At 46.5% G+C, this 24,293-nt stretch overlaps 1 protein-coding gene across 8 annotated transcripts in view; it reads left to right on the top strand.

Moving 5' to 3' along the window:
- The window catches only part of LOC120899825 (protein spire), a 119,230-nt gene that overhangs the window by 77,767 nt on the left and 17,170 nt on the right, over nt 1-24,293 (top strand). For 6 of the 8 annotated variants that reach the window (XM_040306077.1, XM_040306081.1, XM_040306079.1 and 3 more), the window contains exons 7-10: nt 2,941-2,973; nt 5,307-5,437; nt 5,825-5,936; nt 6,031-6,154. In XM_040306077.1, coding sequence (XP_040162011.1) covers nt 2,941-2,973; nt 5,307-5,437; nt 5,825-5,936; nt 6,031-6,154 — 400 coding nt within the window. Of the gene's footprint in view, nt 1-2,940; nt 2,974-5,306; nt 5,438-5,824; nt 5,937-6,030; nt 6,155-9,299; nt 9,363-24,293 lie in introns of all 8 variants that reach the window. The other 2 variants (XM_040306080.1, XM_040306078.1) reach the window with 2 other exon arrangements.

Genomic DNA, 24,293 nt, shown 5'->3' with positions numbered 1-24,293 from the left:
GAATGGTTGGTTCAGTCATAATTTTTATGTCACGCATGCTTAAAACGTGGCTGTGAAAAGAGTTTGACATATTTTAATTGTCATTCCAGAGTTTGTGTGTATGAGCAAAGAGTAGCAAAGACAGTCAAATGGTGAAACGTACCAAATGCAAATAGCTTTGCTCTCGCTGCGAGGGATAGTATAATGAGGCTAATTTAGTTTACCACCTCATCTCCCGCGTGAGTGATGCTTGCATTGCATTTGAGGTCAACCTTTTGAAGGTCTATGCGCGCGATGATTCGATGTGAAGAAAGCATCCCACTAACCATAAATTCATCATAAGGTCAGGAGCATCGCTTCGCCTCACAGAATATACCCCCATTTGATCAACGCGCGATAAAAAGAGCACAGTACGACACACGGCAGCCACACAGAAGCTACTGCCATTTGTATGTGTGTGTTGCGCTTATTTGCAGATGCTCCAGTAAGCCTTCACTTGTCGGGGTGAAGTGGAGTAGCAATTAAGGGACCAATTTTCCTAACCATTTCCTGTCTTCCTAGTTCACAAAACCGGCAGGGCGTGCGCCGACCGTTTGGCCGTGTGCCGTGAAAGTGGTACTGGCAAGCCGCAGCCGTTTGTCTGAAACGCACCCCAGTTTGACCAGAATTATGCTCAATTACCGTGGAAAGCGTCACTACAATGATTGTGGTGATTTTGGTTGTGTTGTTGTACCCAGTTGTACCCCGGGATTCGTGTGCGGTCGCTTGTCGCTCGTTGAAATCCACTTGGCGAGGGTGCTACTGGAGCATCAGTGTTTTATGTTCGAGGATGGCTTTCGAAAGCAAATGAGGTCTGAACTGTGTAGTTCAATATGGGCGGTCTGTCTCTAATGCTGCTTTGCGCATGCTTTGGGTAAGGTATTTGAATGTAGTTTGAAAAGCCGCCTAGAATAACAAGGATTGATTTTGGAATGCAATCTGTCCAATACGCTTTTGCTGCTCATTTAAAATTATGACAAACAATTGTGCTTGCTTTTGCTGGTGCGCAGGTTTTTTGCAGGTGTGCCACAAATGAACGCTTTAAATCAAACGATTTCAACGCACGGACAACAGACGAACCTCACCGTGCGTTTGAGCTTCCGAATAGTTGCAATGCAAGTGCAAAAAAACGAAAACAGTAACGTTGACAGCTGACCAGCCCTGAAGCTGGCATAAATTAAGCTCTTTTGAACGAAAATGAATGTGTCATGCTGATTGGTGAGCAAAAAAAAAATACAGTACACTCAATTCATTTTATACTTTCCATTTCCTTTCGTTCCGTCCGAGTTTGTTGAACGTTGGCGTTGGAGCAATGCTTTGGTTCCAAGCCAATGTGTTTTTTTACTTCTCTCCCGTAAATGGGAGCAGACGACAGTGGAAAAGGAAAAAGGATTCTGGTTGCCAATCTTGCCCATTCGTTGCAATTACATTCCAAAGGATGTTTTTTTCTTCCTTCGTTCATATCCTACACGTCCACAGTGGAGCTGTGTCTGCGGCCCCGGTGTGCCGGCCAGACTGCTCCGGATCCGTTCCGTTTCGTTGTGCAAAATGCGGGGTGATGGCTCTATTCTTCTGTCCGTCGCGGCGGTTTCAGGATACGACCGGAGCGCGTAAGGCGTGTTGCATAAAGGCAATCAGCGAACGCAAGAAGTCTGCTGTCTGTCATCCCCTAGTCACAGCTTCCACCGCGCACACGCATGCACACACACTCACACACCTGTTCGTCTTCATTGTTTTGGACGCGGGTGAAGGTGAAAGTCAGGTTCCATTTTGCATTGAGCGTGTGCACCACGCTGCACCGTTGCATCCGGTAATTAAAGGACTTTGTTTCTTTTCCCCTGGCTGCATTGGAAGGCAGGAATCTGGGGAGGGGGACGGGAGGAAAATACACTCATTGCAAGAAAACAACGCACAAAACCGAAGTTGGTGCTTTCTACGGGAAACGTGTTCGGTACAGCAGATATAAAATGCACAAAAATACAGCAAAAAAAAAACAGAAACAAACTCCACCGAAAACGGAGCTGCTACAAACATGCTGCCAAGCGAGCGGTAACGGCATTCACTACTTGCATTTCAGTTGACGTGTGTGTGTGTGTAGGTTTGTACCGGACGGGCGGAATCGAAAAGAAATGTTTCCCGATTTCCCGTCTGCACATTCCCAGCGCAGTGCAACAGTCGCGATGCAACACCACCGGCCGATATCTCGTTTTTCCACCGCGCGCGATACGATAACGACGCACGCGAAAGGTAGCGAACAGAAGAAGAAAAAAACAAACAAAGTACGCGCAGACTGGAGATCTGTGCAGCTCTTCCGTTAATGCACCGAATTGGCCGAACGATAAGGTGCCGGACGAAATGGGGTACACAACACGATGCGAAAGAATGTACTTTAATTAATCTTCGAATAATACATTTTTCTTTCCTTTTCCTCCGGTTGTGTTGGGCAGCGCGGTCCGCACCGCAACTGGCCGCTGGTTTCGATGCTGTCGATACGTGTTCGCTGCTTGTCTGCCCGCGACGCGGTGACGATCGTTAAAAATCAAGCCGCGCTTGAGTTTTGAGTTTGTTTTCGTTTTTTTTGTCTGCGTTTTTAACACATTTACGGAAATCAACACAGTAACAACGCTTCTTTCCTCTTCCCGGGAATGCTGCGAATCACTCGTTGCGTTACGTCTGGTCGTCGGGCCTTCGGCTGCTGCACACTGATCGACTACTGATCGACAAAATGGACGGAAACTGTGAACTGCAAACTATGTGTCAACACAATGGCGGGTGTTTTTGGTTTCTTTTTGGGGATGATACTTTATTTCTTTTTTTGTGTGGTTTGTTCATCATCATTTCTTACTCCCCTTACTCGGGTGAATCGAATAATCCTACCCATGTCGACGTTTCTTCACCGATGCATCACCGGATCGAATGCAGTCGGACGATCAAAGAATCTGGCAGGCACTGCAAGTATGAGCGTTTTAATTTAAAACCAAATTGTTCTTTTACATTGTTTCGGTAAATATGTGAGCAGCGCTGTAGTTTGAGCATTTTTCTTTGCTTACTCTCAACCGTCTTGATTTGAGCTATTTTTGAGTTGTTGATCACATTCGTGATTTATCTGTGTTATTTCTTCGCTGGATTTTCCCTCCCCCCACTCATGTTTTGTCATTTATCATCTTCGATACTGCAATTTCCTTCCCCCCATTACAACAGGCAACAGCAACGTCAGAAATTAACGATTGAGCAGAACCCCGAGGCGCATTTAAACCGGGTTTTTCAATCCTCTCCTCGAGAGTGGCTGTTGATTTATTGCTGCACCTGGTGAGGCTTTTCCCGAGTTGCTCGTCTTTACAGCAGCAGCAGCAGCACAAAAAATGACAACCTTTTGCTGGAAACGATGGCGAGGGACCGGGTGATGATGATCATGATGAAAATCCTCTTCATCCGCTGATGGAAAGAGGTGAACTATTTCCACCCCATTTTACCCCCTGCTTCCAACCGGAAAAAGCAGGTCGATCACTCACAGCTCTGGTGTGTGTGTGTGCGTGTATGGTATGTGCACCATTTGTTTTGCGCACAATCCCGAGCAGACTGGGAAATGATGGATTATGATGGCAGTGGAGAGCTTGCGACCTCTCGAAAAAACGGTTCTTTGTGCCATCGAGCCATGCGGGCTGCGGAAGCTGCTTTGATCTCGAACGCCACCGGATGATGGGTAATAAATAAATGAATTACCACCGGATTAAGCGGTACCTTGTTCGGAAATGGGACGGAAGCTAGCAGTGCCCTGGCGGTGGTGCGGCTGATCGAATGGTTTGTCGTTAGGTGGCTGAGTCAATTGGAGAGCTTTTGATTTTTTTGCAATAATTATCACGTCCCGGTGTTCTATTCTTATGCTAAAAGACAGTTCCCTCCCGGCAAAACTCGATTATGACATTTTATCGACCTTTCCTTAATGCCGCGCTTTCCAAATGGACATGGACCTTTTTTTTTGTTGTTTGAAGCAATAAATAATCATCTCAAGGCTGCTAGACACTGGCCGAAGCTCTCGGACTTCCGGCTACTGAGCGTCTATCCACGTAAAACCGTCTGAAATTTACTGAATCGCGCCATTTGAATTCAACCATCTGCTGTGTCCGGGCGCTATCGGTCGCTTAGAAGTGTGACGCCTTTAGCAATTTCGTAAGCGGCTTAAACTAAAAAGCGAAAAAAGGCCCGGGAGAAGCTTTAAGCTTCTACGGACCGAGCGAACCGTCCCGTCCTGTGAATGAAGAATGTGTTCTCTCCCTCCCTATGTAGTAGGGTTTGGGTAACTTGTTTTCTGGCCGGCAGCTTGGTAGGTTCTAGATTACATTCACTTTACCGAACGACGAAAATGACGCCTGGGTTTTGCTGTTTCGATCGCTGCAGTACGTCGCTTCACCGCTTAACAGTAGAGCGTGGCGTGCGTTTTGCAACACGTGAAAGGAAACGTTTGGAGAGTCATTTAAGTGTTTGATGATTCATGCAGATTTATGGCTGCGAAATACGTGGACAGAACGTGCGGAGTAGCTGCTACATAAAGAGCAGGAAGTTGTGTTCTTTAAAAATAATTGAAACTTTTTTTGTTAATTGGTTTCATTTCAATGAACTTTTGTGTTAAGGCATGTTTCGAAAAGTCCTACAAAAAAGATAACCATCGATACTAGGATCGATTAATAACGAACTAATCAACGATCGCATAGCCATTCTTCGTGTTAACGTCTGCCTTCTCTGCTATGCCAACGTTCGGGCAGGGTAGGAATCGCCTTCCGTTCGAAATCCCTTCGATTTGTCATCGACAGCCGAGTTTCATAACTATCACAAATTCCATAAATTCTGATACACACTGTCTCTCTGTGTCTCCCTCGAGCATCGTTCGTGAAGGCTCTTTTTGTTGTTTTGTGGTTGATCGGTTGCTGCTGCTGCTGCGGTACGATCGTGATGGAGCGTTTCGCTACGCATTCCGCGCTAGAAAAGTATGCTACCGAACGAAACATGAGCGTGCGGCGGCCGGTTGCGGTTAGGCGCCACTTTGTCAACGGCAGAGCACACGCTGTGTGCCCCGATGTTGTCATTCGGTGTTGTAATGGGGGAGGTAGATTCAGTCGCATGTCTCACACACACACACGAGTTTGTCATATGTTATGTTGCTTTTTATAAATATATTTTTTGTTGATTGTCCTATTTCGTTCGGGGACGTGTGCAAACACAAAGGGGATAGATAAAAAGGTGGTTTAATTTATCATTTACTAATCCAATGTTCACCAACACTCCTTTAGGCCCGCTTTTGGATGCAGGTCGTCGATGAGCTGCGGCGTGGCGTACGGTTGAAAAAGATCAACTTCTCACGAGCGCCCATCGAGTACGAGCTGACGCCCTACGAAATCCTGATGGAGGATATCCGCTCCAGGTAGGTACTGGCCAGAGAGACAGAGTCTGAAAGAGAGAGAAAGGTTGTCACTACCAGGTCGGGGTCACGGGCGTCTGCGCTGGTCAGCGGCCTCCTCCTTTTCCAACAGGGACCAACATTCCCCTTCACGAAACACCCTTCACGAAATTGTTGGGGACACATTCCTGTGGCTACCATCACGACTTGCAACACGATTTTTAGAGATAATCATATCGCTCGGCCTGCTTCGTGGGGTGACTCGACCCACAAGTTGTGACAATTTACCTTTTCCTTTGATTTGAAATTGACCTTCGAACATCGATGTGTGTAGGTTCCACGGTGTACAGACGTTTGATTGTTCTCGCTCTTGCTCCCGTTTTTTCTCCCCCTCGTCTTCTTCTACAACAGAAAGTACAATCTCCGCAAGGTTATGGTGAACGGCGACATTCCGCCGCGGGTCAAGAAGGACGCACATGCAGTCATATTGGAGTTCATCCGATCGAGGCCGCCGCTGCGTAAGGTAAGTGGGATGCAAAAGTGGCCAGCATACAACGATGTTGCGATGTCATTAGGGAGTCACAAAATGGTGTTCAAATTACTCTCCACTTTTTTAGGCATCGGAAAGAAAGCTTGCTCCCCAGCCGCTGAAGCGAGTATCGTGTCCTCGGGAGCAGCTGCTAGACTCGATACGAAAGGGGCGCGTGCTGAAGCCGGTGAACCAGAAGCTGAAATCAAGACGTATGTAGAACATGTTTGAATTGTTTTGTTGTTTACGTAACTTAAGTTCCCCATCTTAATCATCATAAAATAACAGTTGTTTGCTTGAGTTTGTTTCAATTTCATCTCATTAATGCGAGCAAGTGTTCTAGGATAGAGCATGGGTGTAAGGCTAGCCCTCACGCATCTTATTTTCCGTTGATGCTGTGACCTACATCGACGTCATAAATAACAAATTTGCTTGCATAAAAAAACAACTTCAAACCAACACATCGACTGCTATTACAATATTAATTACAAATAATGTGTCCTCCGCCACTGCTGGAAGGCCGGCAAGGTCTGATCGATGTGGGGAAGCGACAGAGAAGCTTAATTGAAGTTTAATAATTTAATTCCATCATCCAACGTGTCACCTCCTCCCGCCTCGTCAGCCGTGCAGAAGAAGAGGCCGTGGCGATGTTAAACAGGTTTAATAAACTTCCCGCCCGGTTGCTGCTGCCAAAGTGTCGTCTCGCTTTTCATGGTGTCAGGCGCCATTTCCAAATCGGTGCGACAAAACGGCTTCACTGGTGCATCGCGCGCCCGAACGCACGCTTGCACGCACGCACGCTGCATCAAATGTGTCAATCAAGGCACGCCATGACGACGACAGAAACGAACGCGGATACACGGGGGTGGTTGTGGTGTGTTAGCCGCACGTGAGTGCTGCTGCGTGAGAAGAGAGCAGACAAGCCCCGGTAGTCTGGCCAGTGCGGACGGCAGGGATTTATTAAATTAATAGCAAACCGTCAACAATTTCCCGATGATTAATTGTCTCACTTTATCTGACCCTGGCAGGGCAGGGCTGTGCGTGTGTGTGTGTGTGGAGGGAGGGGATGGAAAAGGGGTTTGCCCCCAAGGAGCGGGTGTGTAGTTCATGCTCGGGTAAAAATGGATAGGCCAAAGTTACGCCAGTACCGTTCGTTCGGGCAGGTTGTTGAACGGCACTGGCAGGGAACCAGTTTTCTTACGATTTGTTTTTGCATGCCCCTTGCCCCACACTCCGCTCCTTCACCCTTTGCAACTCGCTCGCCATTCATCTCCGGCAGTTGTGGGGTCGGGTTGGAAATTTTACCGCCACCGCCACCACCACCACCACTGCCTTAGGGTAATTGGTCGGCCGTCACTTAGCAGCATTGAAACACGTTTCCTGTTTTTATCCGGCCCCACGGATTGGCGGTGGGGAGCGGCTTCTGTGCTTTTACAATTCCTCCGGTTTCATTACCTCACTGGAGGCATCGAGTGTGGTTTTTCTTATCTTTTATCTCTTTTTTATTTTATTTTTTGTTAGCAATCTCGCTAATCCCGCACATCCCCTGGGCTGTGTACCGCTTGAGCGGGGGTTTCTAATATACCGTTCGTCGCTTGGTTCCGGTGCGTCGTTCAAGTCTTTTGAAGCGATGAACGATTGGCATAGATTTTGCAAGGCGCATGTGTAGTTTCCTCTGGCGTAATCAGTGTCTGATAGGGTTAGCAGTTGCTTTCATTCATCAGAGGGTCTTTTTGAGCGATCTTGGTTGGGTAGATGCTATTTTTATAGTAAAACAGTAACGCAAAAGACGAGTTAATAACTAGCAAACTTTCACTGTGCTTATATTACTGTCGACCATCGCCAAGAATGTCAAATGAAATTTACATTAAAAAAGTCTCATTAAAGCTTCTTCCGAGGATTTTATTGCTCGCTCAAATGCCTCTTTCATTCGAGTTTTGTCACCCGGCCGTATAAGAAGGCTCAATTGTACAGATGCTAATGATGTGCACACACAAAAAAGAAGACTTTCACTTACTCTGTACCGCGCATAAAGAATCATTAATGAAAATCATTCCACACACATACTTATTCGTTTGCATATTTCCCACACAAGCATCTTGTCAATGCATGCCTGCAGCTGCATCAGTGCAGTCTTCAACTTGCACTTTCTACCCTTCATCGCTCGCGTTTGAATGGAGGGTTTAAAGCTTACGCATAAGCTTGTACGTCAACGCACATGTGCAGCGCGTTTGCTTCTTCTCTTGCCCCTCTTGAAGCCCTTCAAATTAGAGACGAATATGGTAAATAGAAGACTCCATGCCAGCTTTCTTCCCGCCCAGGGGAAACCGACTGCACCGAAATGCGTGGGAAAAAGTGTGGCGCGGCAGCAGCGCAAAAATTGCACACGCAAAATGAAAGCATCAAAAATGCCTAAACATCTTAGACAGAGGCACACATGCGCACACACCCACTGATGCCTTAGTTAAGACGTGTCAGAATCAAACTAGACGGTTTCGCTGGTGTGATCGCTTACGTTGATGTAGATGATGATGATGTTGTTGTTAGCAACATTGTTGCATATTAGCTAATCACGATCGTAACGATGATGGCAGGTGATTATAATGCTGAAGGGCTATTGAAAAGAAATTTGCAGAACGAGTCGAACGCTGCGAAAGTATCGTTAGTGCTTGTGTGTGTGCATTAGTGTGGGAATGTGTACGCCGTATTCTGTTTGCGGTTGTGTTTGCACGATGGATAAAGTGTCGAGTGCGCGGTGTAATGACTTCATTAAGCAGCTTCCCGCCTCGTGCGTATAATCTCTTCACCACAACACTTTGCCGGGTTGTCAGTCGGATTTTCTCCATTCCCGATCACGCACACGGTTGGGTTCAGCGTTATGTGATTAGCATATTTTTATACACGCGTCGTTACAGTTGTGCGGTTGATGGTTGGTTGTACGTATTTATGTGCTTTATTTACCTTTTTTGTGATTCATCCCATTCAGCCTCTTTTTCCCGACGCACATTTGCACTGATTTTGGAAGTTTATTTCCCATCCATCTTCCATCCATCTGCCCTTTTCCACTTGATGGAAAGCTCCCCGAGACCGAAGGTGAAAATGAAAGGGGTCGTTAGTTATGTGGAGCGATTTTCATCTGCGCTCTGGACAAGATTAGCATGATTAATGTGCTGCTTTTTTAATCTATGGAAAACGAGGAGAAATAGAAACGAAGGATTGAAAATTCAAAAGTATTTGTACTTCTTAACGCGGTGGAAATGATTTTTTCCATGATTTTTTGGCACCATCTCCGAGCAGAAATCGCTAATCACCTTTCATCATTCACGTTCATTTTTCTTCATCTTCCCATGTACATAGGGTGCGGTGTGTTAACATTTTCCGTCACTATTCCACTTCATCCATTTCAGTACACCAGCTTCAGTAAGTATCGCTCTTGTTTCACACTTTTTCATCGTTTTGTCCCGTTTTGTTCTGTCCCCGTCGTCGTTGGTAGGGGGTAGTGGTTTTGTGAGTAGCTATGTTCTGTGTTTGTTTCGTCCGGTGAGGTATTTGTTCATGCTCAATCTAAAAGAACTACATCAACAGCAGTCAAGTCAACTAAACGCATTCCATGCGAGCCTACCGTTCGCGGTTCCAACCTGTTCGTGCGCGCATCGCCATAACCGTCCGACCAGTAATTGTTCTATCAATCTAGGCACCGACACTCGCTGGATGCACCCAATAGTGCTGTGGATGACTTTGACATCGAATGTCGATCGAAGTCGATCGTTCAATAGCGAGATGGGGGAGAAACAGAGAGAGAGAGACATACATTGGGCCGACCTAATGGAGCTCAGGGTGACCCAGATCAGGACGTGTTGATGTGCGTCGGGGCTACCTGTCAACACGCGGGTGTCGAAGGTTCAGGTTTCAGAGGTCTTTTCGACGGGGGTAAATTAGATCCCCTCCACTGTCGGGGCTGCACTTTGATTGAGCGCGCAAAGCCATTGCATAAGAGCAGGAATACACACCTTGTTTTTCGGAGGGAATGTTTGAAACACTGGCCCGAGGGGCAGGGAATAGGATGGGTTTTCTGTGATCGGCGTTATGCAAATGTAACGACACATTGAACCACAATGCTCTTGTGTACGCCATGTCTTATTGCATTTGTTTGACGTGCGAAGGGCGATACGATCGCTGCTGAAAACAATCTCCCACCTCTAGGGGCTAGGGGACAGCAAAAGTTGATGAACTCGATGACACCGAACCGGGAGCGCCCGTTAGAGAGGGAGGCCGTTTTGTTAGTGGCTGGCTGAAAGCCAACAGCTCAATAATATATCAATCGTCCAAGGAAATGAACCACCGAACCAATCAATTATAAATCATGCTGGAGGAGAGCAGATTGAAGTCGCTTGCGGGAAGCGCAGAAGCCTCTCATTCCGGGTCGGCGACGCACGGCGAACGATCTGCTTCCGGTGCTAAACATCATCCTCAGCGTTTCTTCCGGGCGCCGGTGTTTCACTCGCGTGAGGCACTGCTGAACTTTGTCGATGGCGCGGGCTCCATAAAAACCTCTCTTTTTTCTATTTCCCCCTTCCGAAGAACATCGGGAGCATCGGGAAGATAAATTATCGCAAGCTCCTTGCCTTGACTCACTTTCCCTCCGCTGCGTACGAGCGTCACATACCCGCAACGTTGTCCGGACGGATGCTGGGTGTACCTTTCATCGAAAGGCATCCGGAAGATCGATGGAATTTACGCGCATTGCCACAGGAAATCACGATGAACAGCGTCTTGTGTGTCTGTTCCTCGCAACTGTGTATTGAACACGTGGGCTGGTTGGAAAGATCTCCCTTCCTGTTGTCGTATCACGCGTGCCGGTCACTGGACGTGAGATGCGTCGGAAAGACAAGAAGATGACCTGAACAGTAAGGCTTTGTATCAGTTTGATTCCGGCACTGAATGCTACCGGTTTATGTTAGTTTGACATTGTTAAGCTGTAGCAGACAAGTCAGTGTGTTCCTTTCCGACGTCTCGAACTTATTTTGCGCTTAAATTGTGGAGCAATTCCATAATGTCTAACCGTGTCTTCTTGGTCGGTTTTTATTTCATCAATTTATCAATTTCTCTCAGCGCCTGCGCTCGGTATGAGAAAAGTCCATGTTTTGTATTGTGCTTTTCTTTTCTCCCACTCCCAATAACTGCCTGTCTAGGTCACTGGGGTGCCGGGTAGCATCGTGATCGCGATCGATGGCACCACCACGCAACCGCGCAAAGATGATGTAAGCTTGTTCTGGGCCGGTTCCCTTTTCGTATCCCGCATCGTGTCGAGACTGGCAATCGCAATCGGGAAACTGTGGGAAAACCTCCCTCATCCCGCCAGATTGTACACGAAAAGCTGCTACCCAACTACCGGCGTCCAATAACTCACCGATGCTTGAGTAGTTGTTGATTTTTTTTCTCCGTAACCCAAGATGACGTACCTCTGTTCTATCTTTGTTCGTGCTTGCTTTGCGCGCTTCAAGGTTGACGGATGTTGGTGATGAGAAAGAAAGATGATTATTATTGCATAAGTAAGCTCAAGAGAGGGGTAGCTCTGCAAACCGGTGCCCACGGGATGTGATTCCATTGGAAATTATCAATTAACGTGGATGGGAAGGAAGACGTTGCTTGCAAGTGGGAGAATACGGGAGGAGCGCGAAGAAAGCATCTCGGAAGATGGTATAATGATTGAGGAAATTTTCTCAGGGATATTCCGTTTCGCTGAATCGCACAGTAGCACGCGGAGGCCCGACGCGGGTATGGAACAGTTTTGCGGCCGCCTTTGATCCATTCAGTCACATTATTATTTTTGTACGATTCGGGTTTGTTGTCTTATGTTTTTTTTTGTACACAACGATTATTGTGTAATTTGTGAACGGTAATTGAGTAAAATGAAGATTGCCGCGTGAAAATTACGTTTGTCTTTTTGAACTGAAACGAAACCAATGCGGTTTTGCACGATATTTCTATTTTGAAGCAGAGTTTACTGTTGCAGAATGGCTTCATTGGCGGAGACAAGAATTAAAACGTTATCTAATCAACATAAGCAGCTGCCTTGCTTGCTTGCTCGATCGTGTGTCCTATACAGCGCTTAATTAAACCATTCGCAGTCAAGCAGCGCCCGTCCGCTAGAAGCAGCCCAAGAAAATCATTAGCAACATACAATTTACGAACCATCCCGTGCCGTTCGTCGCTTATCGCCTGACGGAGGCTCCCCAGAAGTCCCGCGATCCCGTTTATTGGACTTTTTCTTCTTTCATTAGCAAAATTCCACCAAACGATGTGGCCGATGTGTACGCGGGGTATCGCATAAATTCAACGTTTTGATTCCATTTCAAGTGAAACCAGTTGATGGTAGAAACAGACACACACACACGGACTAGGTGTCATAATTTCTCCAATGTTATGTGTTGTGCGCTCGTAGCCCTCACATTACCCGGCTGCGGCGTAAGAAAATTAGCCACACGGAGGTGGACGAGTTATGATTTTTAATTTTCCCCGGTCATGCTGGGGCTTTGGTCGCAGCAGCTACTCGGTACTGGCGCTCGTTTTTGCATCGTAATCGTACGATTTCATCAGGGCAGAAAGTGGCCAGCTGATGGTAGCTGAAAGCGACATCTGTGTGTCAAACGAAGACGATGTCCTGCTGTGTGGTTTGTGGAGTAGTCTGAAGTCTGCATGGCGCTGGGCCGCACTCTAATCGCAGGCAACCTTCTGCTTAACGCGCTGATGACGGTAATTGATGTTGCCGTCGTGCCGTGTGTTTCCCTCAAAACAGTGTCTGAAAACGAAAGCGAACGCGTCGAAACAAAAACAAAATGGAACGATCAAAATGCGTCAAGCTTTTACTTAATGAGGTTGGCACGCGAGCATCGGGTTTGTGTCAAAACACGGCCGAAAAGGGCTCATCAGCTCGTAATCAAGAGGCACGTAGCCAAAGATGAGTGCATTAATAACATCAAAAAAGCATCCCCAACAAACCCGTGATTTTCAACCTGTTCCCAGAAAACTACGTCCCTGTGACACGCATTACCGATCTGGTCACCGATACTACTCCACACTGGGCCATGATAATGAAGGCTGCAAGAAAAGGGAGTCACAGTCCTTCGCCAAGATATGGCAATGATAGTTCGCTCCGTTGTGCGGAGGGGAACCTGGAATTAGCATAAAAATGTGCTTTTAATGCACGGGATGAGGCAGCGGGGGAGGGGGGGGGGCAAGGTTAAAGGCGTGGAAAGATACATGTCATAATACGTGCATTTTGCGTACGGTTGGGCCGCGTGTGTGACATCATGATCGTAAGATATTGCACTGTATGGTATAATTTAGTGCATATTTTATTTCTTTTTGTAGATGTAAACGTTTCAAGAAGAGTAAAGTAAAATGCATAAAGAAATCACAAATTCAGTAAAGATAAGAAACTACAAAGATAAAATCCGTACACAAGTTGATACACAAACAACAAAAGGTGCTGTGAAAATAGAAGAAGTAACATCCCACACAGCTGGTGAATATGTTGAGTGAGGGAGGTCACACGTATGCACTCGCGCAAGGCTCTCCCTCAGACGAGATGTGTGGTGCGAGGTGCATCGGCAGCATCGCGCACGACCGCGGCTTTGCATCGCGTCCCATCGTCGCCCGTCGTAGGTCGGGGAGAATGGGAGAGAAAACTATTACACACTCGACACGACTAACCTACATTTCCGTGTCATCTTTTGGCCCTTCGCTTCTTACCGCTCTTTCCATCGCTCTCCGTCCGTCCGTGGTCCGTGGAAGAAAAGAAAAGGCTGGTGATTATGATAGCCTCGTCTACCACCACCGACGACGACGACGACCCTGTCAGAGGGCAATCGGAAGAAAGTGGGGAAGAGAAGTGGCGGGGTTTTTGTGCTTCCCTTTGGTCTAGCTTTCAATGGCAATCGTTGCTAAGGTGGTATGATTCATTATCATCTTGACTGTAGTGGAACAGACGGCGTGTGTGTGTGTGTGTGTGGACACTTTGCTTACCATTTTCACTTCCCATCCCCGGCATTCTGTGCGCTTTCATCCCGCGCATGATGCTTTAATGCGCTTTTAACCCTTTTTTCCTGCTGAAGTGCATTCCTGAATCGGCTTATCGATTATCGCGGACACATCGTGTCGTGTGTGTGTCGGTGAGTGGGGGGGAAGGGGCAAGCCACATGACGTTAAGCTTGGATTCACTCCCTCAGGGGAGCGTACGATCGTGGCATCATCTTGACTTTGCTCGAATCGATTATCGAAGGCGGACGGTGCGGGACATATTGGAAGTGTTCAATGATGCTTTTTTTTTTTGTCTCGTGACCCATCGTTGGTCCGATTTGTTTTCCATCCTGTCAGATGGAGACAGGGAGGGCTCAGGACAGCACCAATCAATCATCGTTTTTATCCCTTGTAATTGTGGCTGTATAATTGAGAAGGGCTCTTTTGCTTCGCGTATCGTGCAATTGTGGAAAGATTAATATCTGTTGAGCTTTATCACCATTTGGGTACGATTTTTTTCGTTCTTTTTGTACCTATGCTTGTCTTTGTTTCCTCATCTTCAGAACCTACTAACCAACGATGCCATTGCGTATAATTTTATCGCCTGCGGGGTCCGCATTTTTAGCGCACACCATCCCAACACCTTGGCCAATTTTACGCCCTGCAAAACTTCACTAGGGATCGTGAAAATTGACAAGCTACCGACAAGTGGCCGAGGGTCAGCAAATGAAGGTTATTGCCGGGCGGTTGATTGTGTGTGCCCGTTCGCTATCCTTGTCTGCCCTTTCGACTTTGTGGGCGCAGGTGCACTTACTTGCAAGATGCAAACTTTCGACCGCAACCAAACTGTGGCACGACACTGGAAGGCTTCAGAAGAACATAATGAGGGCTTTAGGTTAGCCGAAAGGGAAACGGAGGCAAGCGAAAGGGACTCATTCTTTCCCTCCTCCCAGTGCACACACGCGCGTATCATCTGCATCATAATCAACTCGTAATCAATGTGAGGAGCGTGTGTGTTCCCCCTGAGGAGTCAGATCTCTCCCACTCTAAAGCCATCCGACAACAATTCAACATCAACAACATCATTACCATAAACACCGCCGCTAATGATGATGCTGTGTTTGTGAGTATGGGGGGGGGGGGTGCAGATGAAAGCGTGCCCTTCGGAATCATCCACTCTCTTTGTGACAGAGTTACCCCTAGTGGATGATCCTACCATCGGGAGATCGTAGGAATTGCACCAAAATCCAAGCAAGCATCACGCCGGCACTGTGTTACTAGGTCTGTAGGTCTCTGCGATAACATCAATAAGAGACTGTGGAGAAGAGAGAGAGAGAGAGAGAGAGAGAGAGAGAGGGAAGCCCTACTCGGAAAGCAATGTGGGCGCGTGGGTCGAACACCAGCCGCTGAAGGCCAAACCCAACCGCAGATTCTGACGACCACGAACGAACGAACGAACCCACCCTAAAGGTGATGCCGGGCTCCAAAGCCCTTCAAATGCATTTGCATCTGTTGGGGATGTTTTCTCTTCACCCTTCCCTTTCGCTTCGGTTTTGTTTACAGCTAATAATTTTATCTGAAATTATTGATCATAACAAAATTGAATTCCCTTTCCATCCAGCCGTTGCACACCGGCTCGAAGTAAACCCTTTTTCTGGAGAGCTTCATTGGATTAACACACTTCTAACGAGCTTTTCCTTTCCCTCGCCACAAAACGGACGGAATAGCTTCTATCCACTAGGCAACAACAACAACAACAGCAACACCAAAAAAGGGTTCGATGTTAGGATTGGCCACGTGCCTCTTCTTTGGTGGGTTTTCGTTTCCCGACGGCCGCGAAGATGCGATCCAAATCGTCATGTGTGTTTTTATCCATCTCCATCTCTCTTTCTTTGTATCTGCCTTTTTTTCTGGCAACAACTCGAGCTTTATGGAAGACGATTGGAATGCGACTCGCTCATTTGTAGCAAAGAGAACTGTGTGGGGCTGAGGATCAACACCCGTGGCTGGGTAGCTCGCTCGCTTACCCATGAGACATGGATGCTAATCTGATTAATGTTACGATGGAACCACCGCAGGTTGCTAATTGATGTACCCACGGGGGAGAGAGAGAGAGTAGGAGACCCAACACTGCGTCGTGATCGTGCTCTTGGTATGTAAATCATTCCAATTCCGTTTGCTGCTCGGTCGGTCCGGGAGGAAGTTCGCATACCGAACTGCCAATTTAGAGCAAACCGTAAAGCGTTTGATTTGGGAGCACAGATAAAGTATCGCGATCACTAGATCCGAGGCTTAATGTTTATGTGGAACATGGCTGATGACCGTGCAGAATGTCTTAATTTGGGTTCAACGGTATTTGTTTCAATCAGCGAGGAGGCCTGTATATGTTAAGGAACAAAGAACATTGTGTTAACGCTCAGAAAACGCTGTTCGAATAATCTATTCAGTCGATTGAAGATGCTATTTTATTCTTGCTACCCGCCGTGCTTGGAACCAAAGGGAGCCATTCCCTCAGGACCTCAACATTGTTGCAACTATCGCCCAAGCTACAATCTAAACAGTGCCAGCACAAATTCCTAACACGGTGCGGATGCGCCTATTCCCAGCGAACTCTTTTGCTGCACTTTTCACACGCCAAACGCGCCGCCGTCTTGTCAATCATATTCATTCGCGTGTTCCGCCCGTCCCGTACGTTCTATTGAAGCTTCCATCAAACATCATGCCAGCGTGTGGCCACGGGTGATGCGTCATGGAGGGTTTCCCGCCAACCACACAAAGCGGTAGTGCTCATCATGGCAGCAAGAAAGGATGAAAAGAATCTTCCCTGATCGATGATAGCCATTTAATGTGCAATTTCTCCAGCGCGGGTTCGCACATAAAGCGTGCTCGTGTATGTGACGTAAGGCATGATGTATAATCTCCGTGCTTTCTCTCTTTCTTACACACACTCGTCCTGTGCCAATTGACATTTCATTTAATGATACGTGCGCTGGGAGACGTTAATTAATTACGTTCACTTATTGCGAGCAGCAAATGGTTTGTTTGGTAGTTATTAAGACGCCAAAGCCCACCGTTAACACCGGGCGAGCGCAATATATGGGGCAGGAAATGTCTCAATGTGTGTACGGGGCGAGCGATTTTTGTGATTGGCAGTGGCAGAAGGACTGTTCCGCACGGTTCCTGGGTAAAACAGAGAGCGTGTGAGAAATTGCATTCACTCGATAGAACAACTTTCACCGCGAATAACGACGACGACGACGACGACGACGACGACTGTCGATAAGAGCAGCAGTCAATAAAACATCAACTCATTTCCGAAAGAAATTCCCTGCGGCTTTTGGTGCCGATGATGAGGTGCATGCAAAAATATGTGCCACCCTTTTTGAAACCTGTTCATCATCGCTGCCAATCATGCGCTTGCACAGGCATAAGTGCATTTTAGCACAGGGACCGCATGGTCGAGTAGTGTGTATAGGGTTGCTGTGATGCTTACTTTCTGTTTCTAACCAGCGAGCTAATGTTGCAAACCGACTGGAGAAACAGAGAGAGAGGGACTTGACCCACAATAGTACATGCCGAGAGCCTTTTTGTCAAGCTCGTTTGGTTGCACATTTATTGACCATTGGTCAATAATGTCTAGGATGAGTACTGTTTTCCCGGCGGTGGGAAATAGCCATTGAAAGCTTCTGAGGAATATATTACTTTCTTCCATAACTATGCTCTTGTCATCGCATTTTTACTTTGAATTGACTTTTACTCTGCTCGTTTCAATGAAAAACACATCTTTTAAAGTTACAAATTAGTAGTTCAACTCTGAAAATGACCCCATAACATATTCTTCCCGATTTGATTGTCTTCCAATTTTCACCATCGATTGAAGAAAAATGCAGCTAGATGCAAACATCAAGCCCGCAGACCCCACAGACGAACTGAGTGTTATATTTTTACGACCCTCATTATTTTATTCCCGCACTCAAATTATGCACGGTGCCGGAGGTTTGATTTTTCTATAATTTTTATAACAAACGCTTTCCAGATCGTCCGGCATGAGGCCGAGATATTGAAAAACATAAACTAAAAAATTCGGTGCGGTCCAAATTTTACGATCCATCAACCAATTGACCGGTTCACTATTGACTATCATCCAGTCCGGTAGGCACGCTTCGTCACGGAAACAGTAGACCTTGGATGGGTGTCTTTAAGCCACCCTTTGGGAGCTTTTATATTTCGTGCCGTGTGCCAGAGAGAGAGACTCTACTGAAAGGCGATAACGAGCCGGCATGTGCGACACTGCAGCGGGTTGCGCGGGTTTTATCATAAAAATCATAGACTGTGACGTTTATGTGGAGAGCGCACTCGTAAAGCGCTTCAGTCCACTGGTTTTGATTGGCTGGGTTTGAGTCTTTCTTTTTTGATAGTTAAATTAAATTAGCTAGCGTATCGGAAGGAGCGCCAGATCGGGACAACTCTTTCGCTGCGTAATGCAAATGATGAGAAAAATAAGTTCTTATTCTTTGTGCAATAAAACGTGAGGACACAGGAGTAACAACGCCATCAACCGAGAATGCATTCCAGAAGATGAGAGAAAGAACCGAGTCGTTTTTTTATAGCTAAGAAAGTGGATTTTTTAATTTAATTTTTTCTTCTATTACTTTCCCCGGCTCCGGACGCACAAGATGGTATGCAAATTGTTGTTTGTCGTGGCAACATAAAGCTGGTCCATCCTCTGGTGTATGCACCGTTATCGTCGGGTCAGCATCTTGATGGATGGTAGGGTTGTGACCGAAAATGTCCCATTCTTGTGCGATTCTTTTCATGCCGTTCCGCTGTAAAGCAATGTAATGCGTGCTAATAAAGAAAAAAAAAAACACACATAGTTTTGGACGATCATTTCCACTGCGTGGCTACCCTCCACAAATAGCCACAGCCTCGTTTTAACATTTAATCACGCGGAGCAAAAGTAACGTCACAAATTTGTGTACAATTACGAAACACACGGCAAACGATCAAACGGTTAAAGACCCATCACTCGCGTTTTAAACGCATTTTGCTGGCCGACCGACGTTCGCTATCAAACGTAGCGGATCGATCCCTCTCTCGTGCCCCAAACCGTGGAGCTGATTATCCACCAGCCTTGTGCGCATCCCAATCCGCACTATACTCCCGGGCGGGGTGTGGAAACAAGACAGGAACAATGTCTCATAAACATGTCAAAGCCTTTTGCTCATTGCGCGCTTGGATGTCGCGAGCTGTGGGTCATTTGTTCCGACCGTTGGTCACAGCACAGTTGCGAGGTGGAATGTCTTGCGCTGTCTTGTGTGCGATTATTTGGTTTTGCCCATTTCGCTCGAGGACGGACCAACTGCAGTAGTTATGCAGGAAGCTACACGGGGTGGCCCGCGCAATCATAAATCGTTGGCGGCAAACGAGCGAGCTTAGCACGTGAAAAAAAAACCGCAACGTAAGGCAGTTTTTGTGCGTCCCCGAAAGCGAAAGGGAAAAGACACCCGCCAAGGGAATGCAAATGAGATGCTAATCTTGTACCTCGCCCCCATGCGTCCCGGGTCCGATATCTGCCGAGTATGATATTTTAATTCCACTCCAGTCAACTGCACGTCACTTAGGAATGATAAACGCTGTATGGGCCTAAACGCTGAGTTATGGGTGGGAAATTTGCAAATGCCATTATGGTTTACTATTGGCACGATCAAAAGCAGACACATTCATTTTGGTTATGTTAGGCTTTACAAATTACGTTTTTAAAATACTTGTTTGAGTGTAATATAGTCATCAAGATAATGTAGACAAAATGAAATTGGCAACAAATTTTGAAATAAATCCATTCATCATTCGACCTGTTGAAGAGTACACCGTCTGAAGAGTATTTCTCTCGACGTATATTAGCGCCACCATCGGCAACGATGGGAACTAAAGCTCGATGAAAGCTTTCGTCGAAGCTTTTAAAAGTGTGCGCCTGGCAGTTCACACAACGATGTAACACCACGTGCGTTTTACGCTTGCCAGCATTGTAAGGTTGGACGCGTGTTTTATTCCATGTATTCATTTTCATTGAATAAGTTTGCAAAATGGTCTGAAATGTGGGAGATTAAATTTCAGTATAAACTAACGACCAATGTGTGTGCACGCAAGATGTGCTTCTCAGTGACCAGTAAGGAACAGTGTGTTGTGAATTTCTTCCTGCTCTGTCTTCGATTCCAGCTAACCCATAAAATTCAATTATCCTTCAGAGCGTAGGCACCACCGCTGTGGTGTTGTCCGCGTACGTGCAAATCCTTAATCTTACCACCCGTAACGCTCATTGGATTAACGATGCCGGATTTCTTGAAAAAAAAAACCCGAAAGGAAGAGAAAAAATCCCATTGCTCGGAAACTCATTACAGGACAAACCGCAGCTAAAGGAATCGAATAAATTATTCCGGTTTGCCGCATGGCTAGCTAGCTAGGGCAGTGGGTGGTTGTTGTGATGGTTTTCGCTTATCCTTCCAAGCCGAATCAAATTGGCTTTTCGTGTTCGAGCGTATCGAATCAAGCGAGTACGGAATGAAATGGGAGGGGGTAAAATTTCCCTTCGTGTCCTTCTTTAACGCCGTGGTCGCAGCGTGGTCGAACCGGTGCTCGCCCACACACTTGAGCAACGTTAATTGGCAGCCACGAATCAACTGTTTGACAGCGTGCCCATTGTGCTACCAAACGGTTTTTACTTGCCGGCTCCACCTAAGGGCCGGTTTTACTTCATCGCTTACCAAAAGAATTATAGCCAAACAATTGATGGTGATGACGAAAGAAGAAAACAAAAATCGAACTCGCGCGCGCGTCATCACGAAGCTACTCGAAAGCTCGCCCGTTCAAACTACTCGAAAGAGCGGACAAACGAACGAAGTGGGCCGCAAGCTTTTGTGCCTCGCGCTCGTTACATTCGCGGCACGGGTATCGAGCAATGTTCGAGCAAAGCGGACAGGAAAATTATGCTTCCCACAGCATGCCGGTTTCGGTTGGACTTTAGTCGGCGCTGAGATTTGGTTGGCATCCGTTCGTTTCGCGTGATTTCTCGGTCGATTGTTGTTGAATGGTGCAACAATGTGTTGTGCGGCGGGATAGTGTGATGAAAGCAGTTGGTGTTGAGTTTGGTAATATGTGAAGTTTCGTGCTGCAATTTGTTGGAGTGTAGTGAAGAATGCATTAAGTACTCTATTATCAGTTGCATATGTGGAACAACATACAAAAAACATCAAGCTGATTTGAAAGTGTGCATCTGATAACAATGTGATGTGACTGTTGCGATTGTGATATATTATCAGAACTTGTTGTAACTACCTGTTTTACGATGGATTATATAAATCTCAACGCAAAACTTCGCCAGCTGGCCATGGGAATGACAGGTAATGTATAGAGTGAGTGTATTAGAGCCTTTTCAGCTTGGTGAATCGATAACACTTCCGTCAATAGTGTACACAGGAAAAGGGCGCCAACATTGGGCCTACACTCGGCACGTAATACACACACATACACAGAGAGAGAGGGTTAAGCGGCTTAAATGTCACGTGAAGACACCACGTTGCTTTTTTGCCGATTGATTGCCTGGCGGCAGATGTTACGCAGCCGGAAGCACTAGAATATGTGCCCGCATGTGCTGTGCAAGGTCCAAATATGGTGGTAGTGACCAAACCAACACATCCAATTTCTTAACACACTCTCACTTAAAATTCCATTCTTTCTTCGGGATAAAATGTGGGTCGTTGAGCTTATGATGGGGTAAGACTCCCAACACCTTTCCCAGCTGGGTGGAGAGGTTGGACCGTGCCGAAATAAAAAATACACTCAAAAAGCAACCGGACGGAAGGCCCACCTTTCACTCTTTTTGGCTGTCAGAGGAGAAGAAGATAGAATCGGCCAGGCTGGCCCGGCTAATGTTGATATACTACGCAAAAGCGACCGTTTAATGTCCAAAGAGGGATCCCCCGAGGGCCATTTATCGTGATCGCCGCACTCCCCCCATTTTGAGTGGTCGATCGCACCATTGAAAATTTAAATCTCACAACGTCGTGGGACGGCGTGGCGGTGTTTTTCTTTCGGCACAAGCTTGGACTAGCGATTCGTTGCAGATTTTGTGTGGCTTGACCGGAACCTTTAAAGTGTATGTGTGTGCGTGTATGGGTCAGGTGTCGTCCAACAAAAGCCAGTCATGCCTTCGCTCCCGGGTGAAGTGAAAGTGACGATAAGGTCGACAGCAGCAGGAAAGGATGCCATCCAGCTGGAGGAGCTCGACTCCACTGCTATGTTTGGAATTCTTGGACATCGAATCATTGCCGCTCCCGTCATGTGTTTTTTTTTTGTTCGTTTGTGACACTGTGCCACGCAGATAGGAGAGGAATTGAGGCACGATGGAGCACGTGCTTCACGGCGCATGGTGTCGATGCACCCCATGCAAACAGTGGCGGTTGATAAAAACCTGTTAGGCATAGCACACACACATCATAATGCTTTGGGGAAGCGTAGCGAAATCAAAACAGACAAGTATGATCCACAACCAGTTGCAGCTGGTTTCATAAAGCCCCTCTCAGTGGCCATGTGTACGGATGCACTTGAAACAATCACAAGAGGATTTGTCACAGTTTGCGTTAAATTGTTACTGTTTCTGAAAGCCGCTGGGGAAGGGAATGGAGTTGAAGCAGCTCTTCGTTTACAATCGATGGCGTGATTGATTGGGGAAAGCACTACTGAGAGTAATGGACTCCCGGCATATAGATTAATGTAGTGATTGGTTTTGAAATCGATTTAAACGATAATAATTTGATTGATAAACCGTGTCGAGGAAGAAACAATATTAGAAAGACAAAGTTCAATAATTAATGTACAGTAAAGAGTGCTTTGCGACTTTATTCAAAGGAACCTAGTGGTACTGATTTTAAGGCTTTCTATTGCTTCACATGAATTATCAAATCATCAATATTGTTTCTGGGAATACATTCCAATTCGTAAGCAAAACCCATAAAACATAGAACATATATTTTGCGTCGCGACATAACTTTCCTTCGGTCTACCCTAGAGGTCTTTATTCGTAAACCCCAAAGCAGCGACATGGGATGACCTTCTTGCGTGAGCAATCATAAACAAAAATCCGTCCGTCGGGTATCGAACCGCCTTTCCTTAGAAAAACGTTCGCGGGTGGTTTTGGGTCTCGCAATCACGCAGTATTATAAATTCGTACCCCCTCAATGTCCAATAATACCACCCCAAATAAACATGCCATGACGCGACGGGGTCTATCGAACCTATTTTTGTGTGCCCTTCGATAAGCAGCAACAGAAAAGGAAGGAAACTTGGCTGGGTGTACCGGGAGAGAAACTTTCACCTCGTTCGTTCCCTGTTACGGATTGGAGAAAAGGAAAATAACAAAGAATACGACTTTATTGGAGTGGAATTTTGAGGGCATTTCGTTGGGATTTCGGGCGGGTTCGGAACAGGAATGGTTTAACACGTACAGTGCATCCGTTTTCCGTGAGTGTGACGCAATGGGAAGAAGCAACCGATCAGCGAGTTGGGTTGTACGGTTCGCTCAGTTTGCACGAGATGCTGACAACGTGTCAACGATATTAAGCAGATACTTGCTTTGATGTTTAGCTGATAAGCGTTAAGTATTCGCAAAGTATGTCTGACACGTGTCTTATCGTTAAATCGAATTACTAACTTTCAAGCTTGATCTTCCCCATGCTCAATGCGCGTGATTCAGTGAGTCTGATGCTTATCGTGTGAAAAGAAATTTTGCTGCGCTGGAAGACAGATCTTTTTGACAGATACTGTGCACATTATGTGTAATCAAACTACAGAAACCAGTGTGAAAACACATACTGAACTAACAGCTGCCATCGGGCGCCTAACTTCCTGTTGGATACTGTGCAAACACGTGCTGCTATATCATTTCTTGCGTTCGGTAACTGACCGTCAAAACATTTCTGTTGAAGACAAAAGCAAAACCGCCCCCAGATAGCGCGAGGTTACACATATTTCTTGCTGGTTGAACAGTATGTTTCGTTTAAAACACAATTGTATTTATTACAAGTTCAATAAACGGCACCCGCGATGCCGTTTGTGCTGCTACCATTCCGCTGAAGGATGTTGATAAGAGTGCTGTGTCCGCAACTTGGGGGGGATTCTCCTATCGTGAATCACATCAATCTGGAGCACGTATGTCAGTGTAACTTTGTCTTACCGGGCGGGGCAGTGCTATCGGTATCTGGAAAGGTTTTCTGGAAAACCCGCCACACTTACGCGGTACATCGTACTGTCTGCTCAATTATTCATCACCGT

The sequence above is a fragment of the Anopheles arabiensis genome, chromosome 3, assembly GCF_016920715.1.
Source record: "Anopheles arabiensis isolate DONGOLA chromosome 3, AaraD3, whole genome shotgun sequence".
In the NCBI taxonomy this organism is placed as follows: domain Eukaryota; kingdom Metazoa; phylum Arthropoda; class Insecta; order Diptera; family Culicidae; genus Anopheles; species Anopheles arabiensis.
The sequence above is the reverse complement of the archived record's forward strand: the minus strand, read 5'-3'. Positions and strand labels throughout refer to the sequence as shown.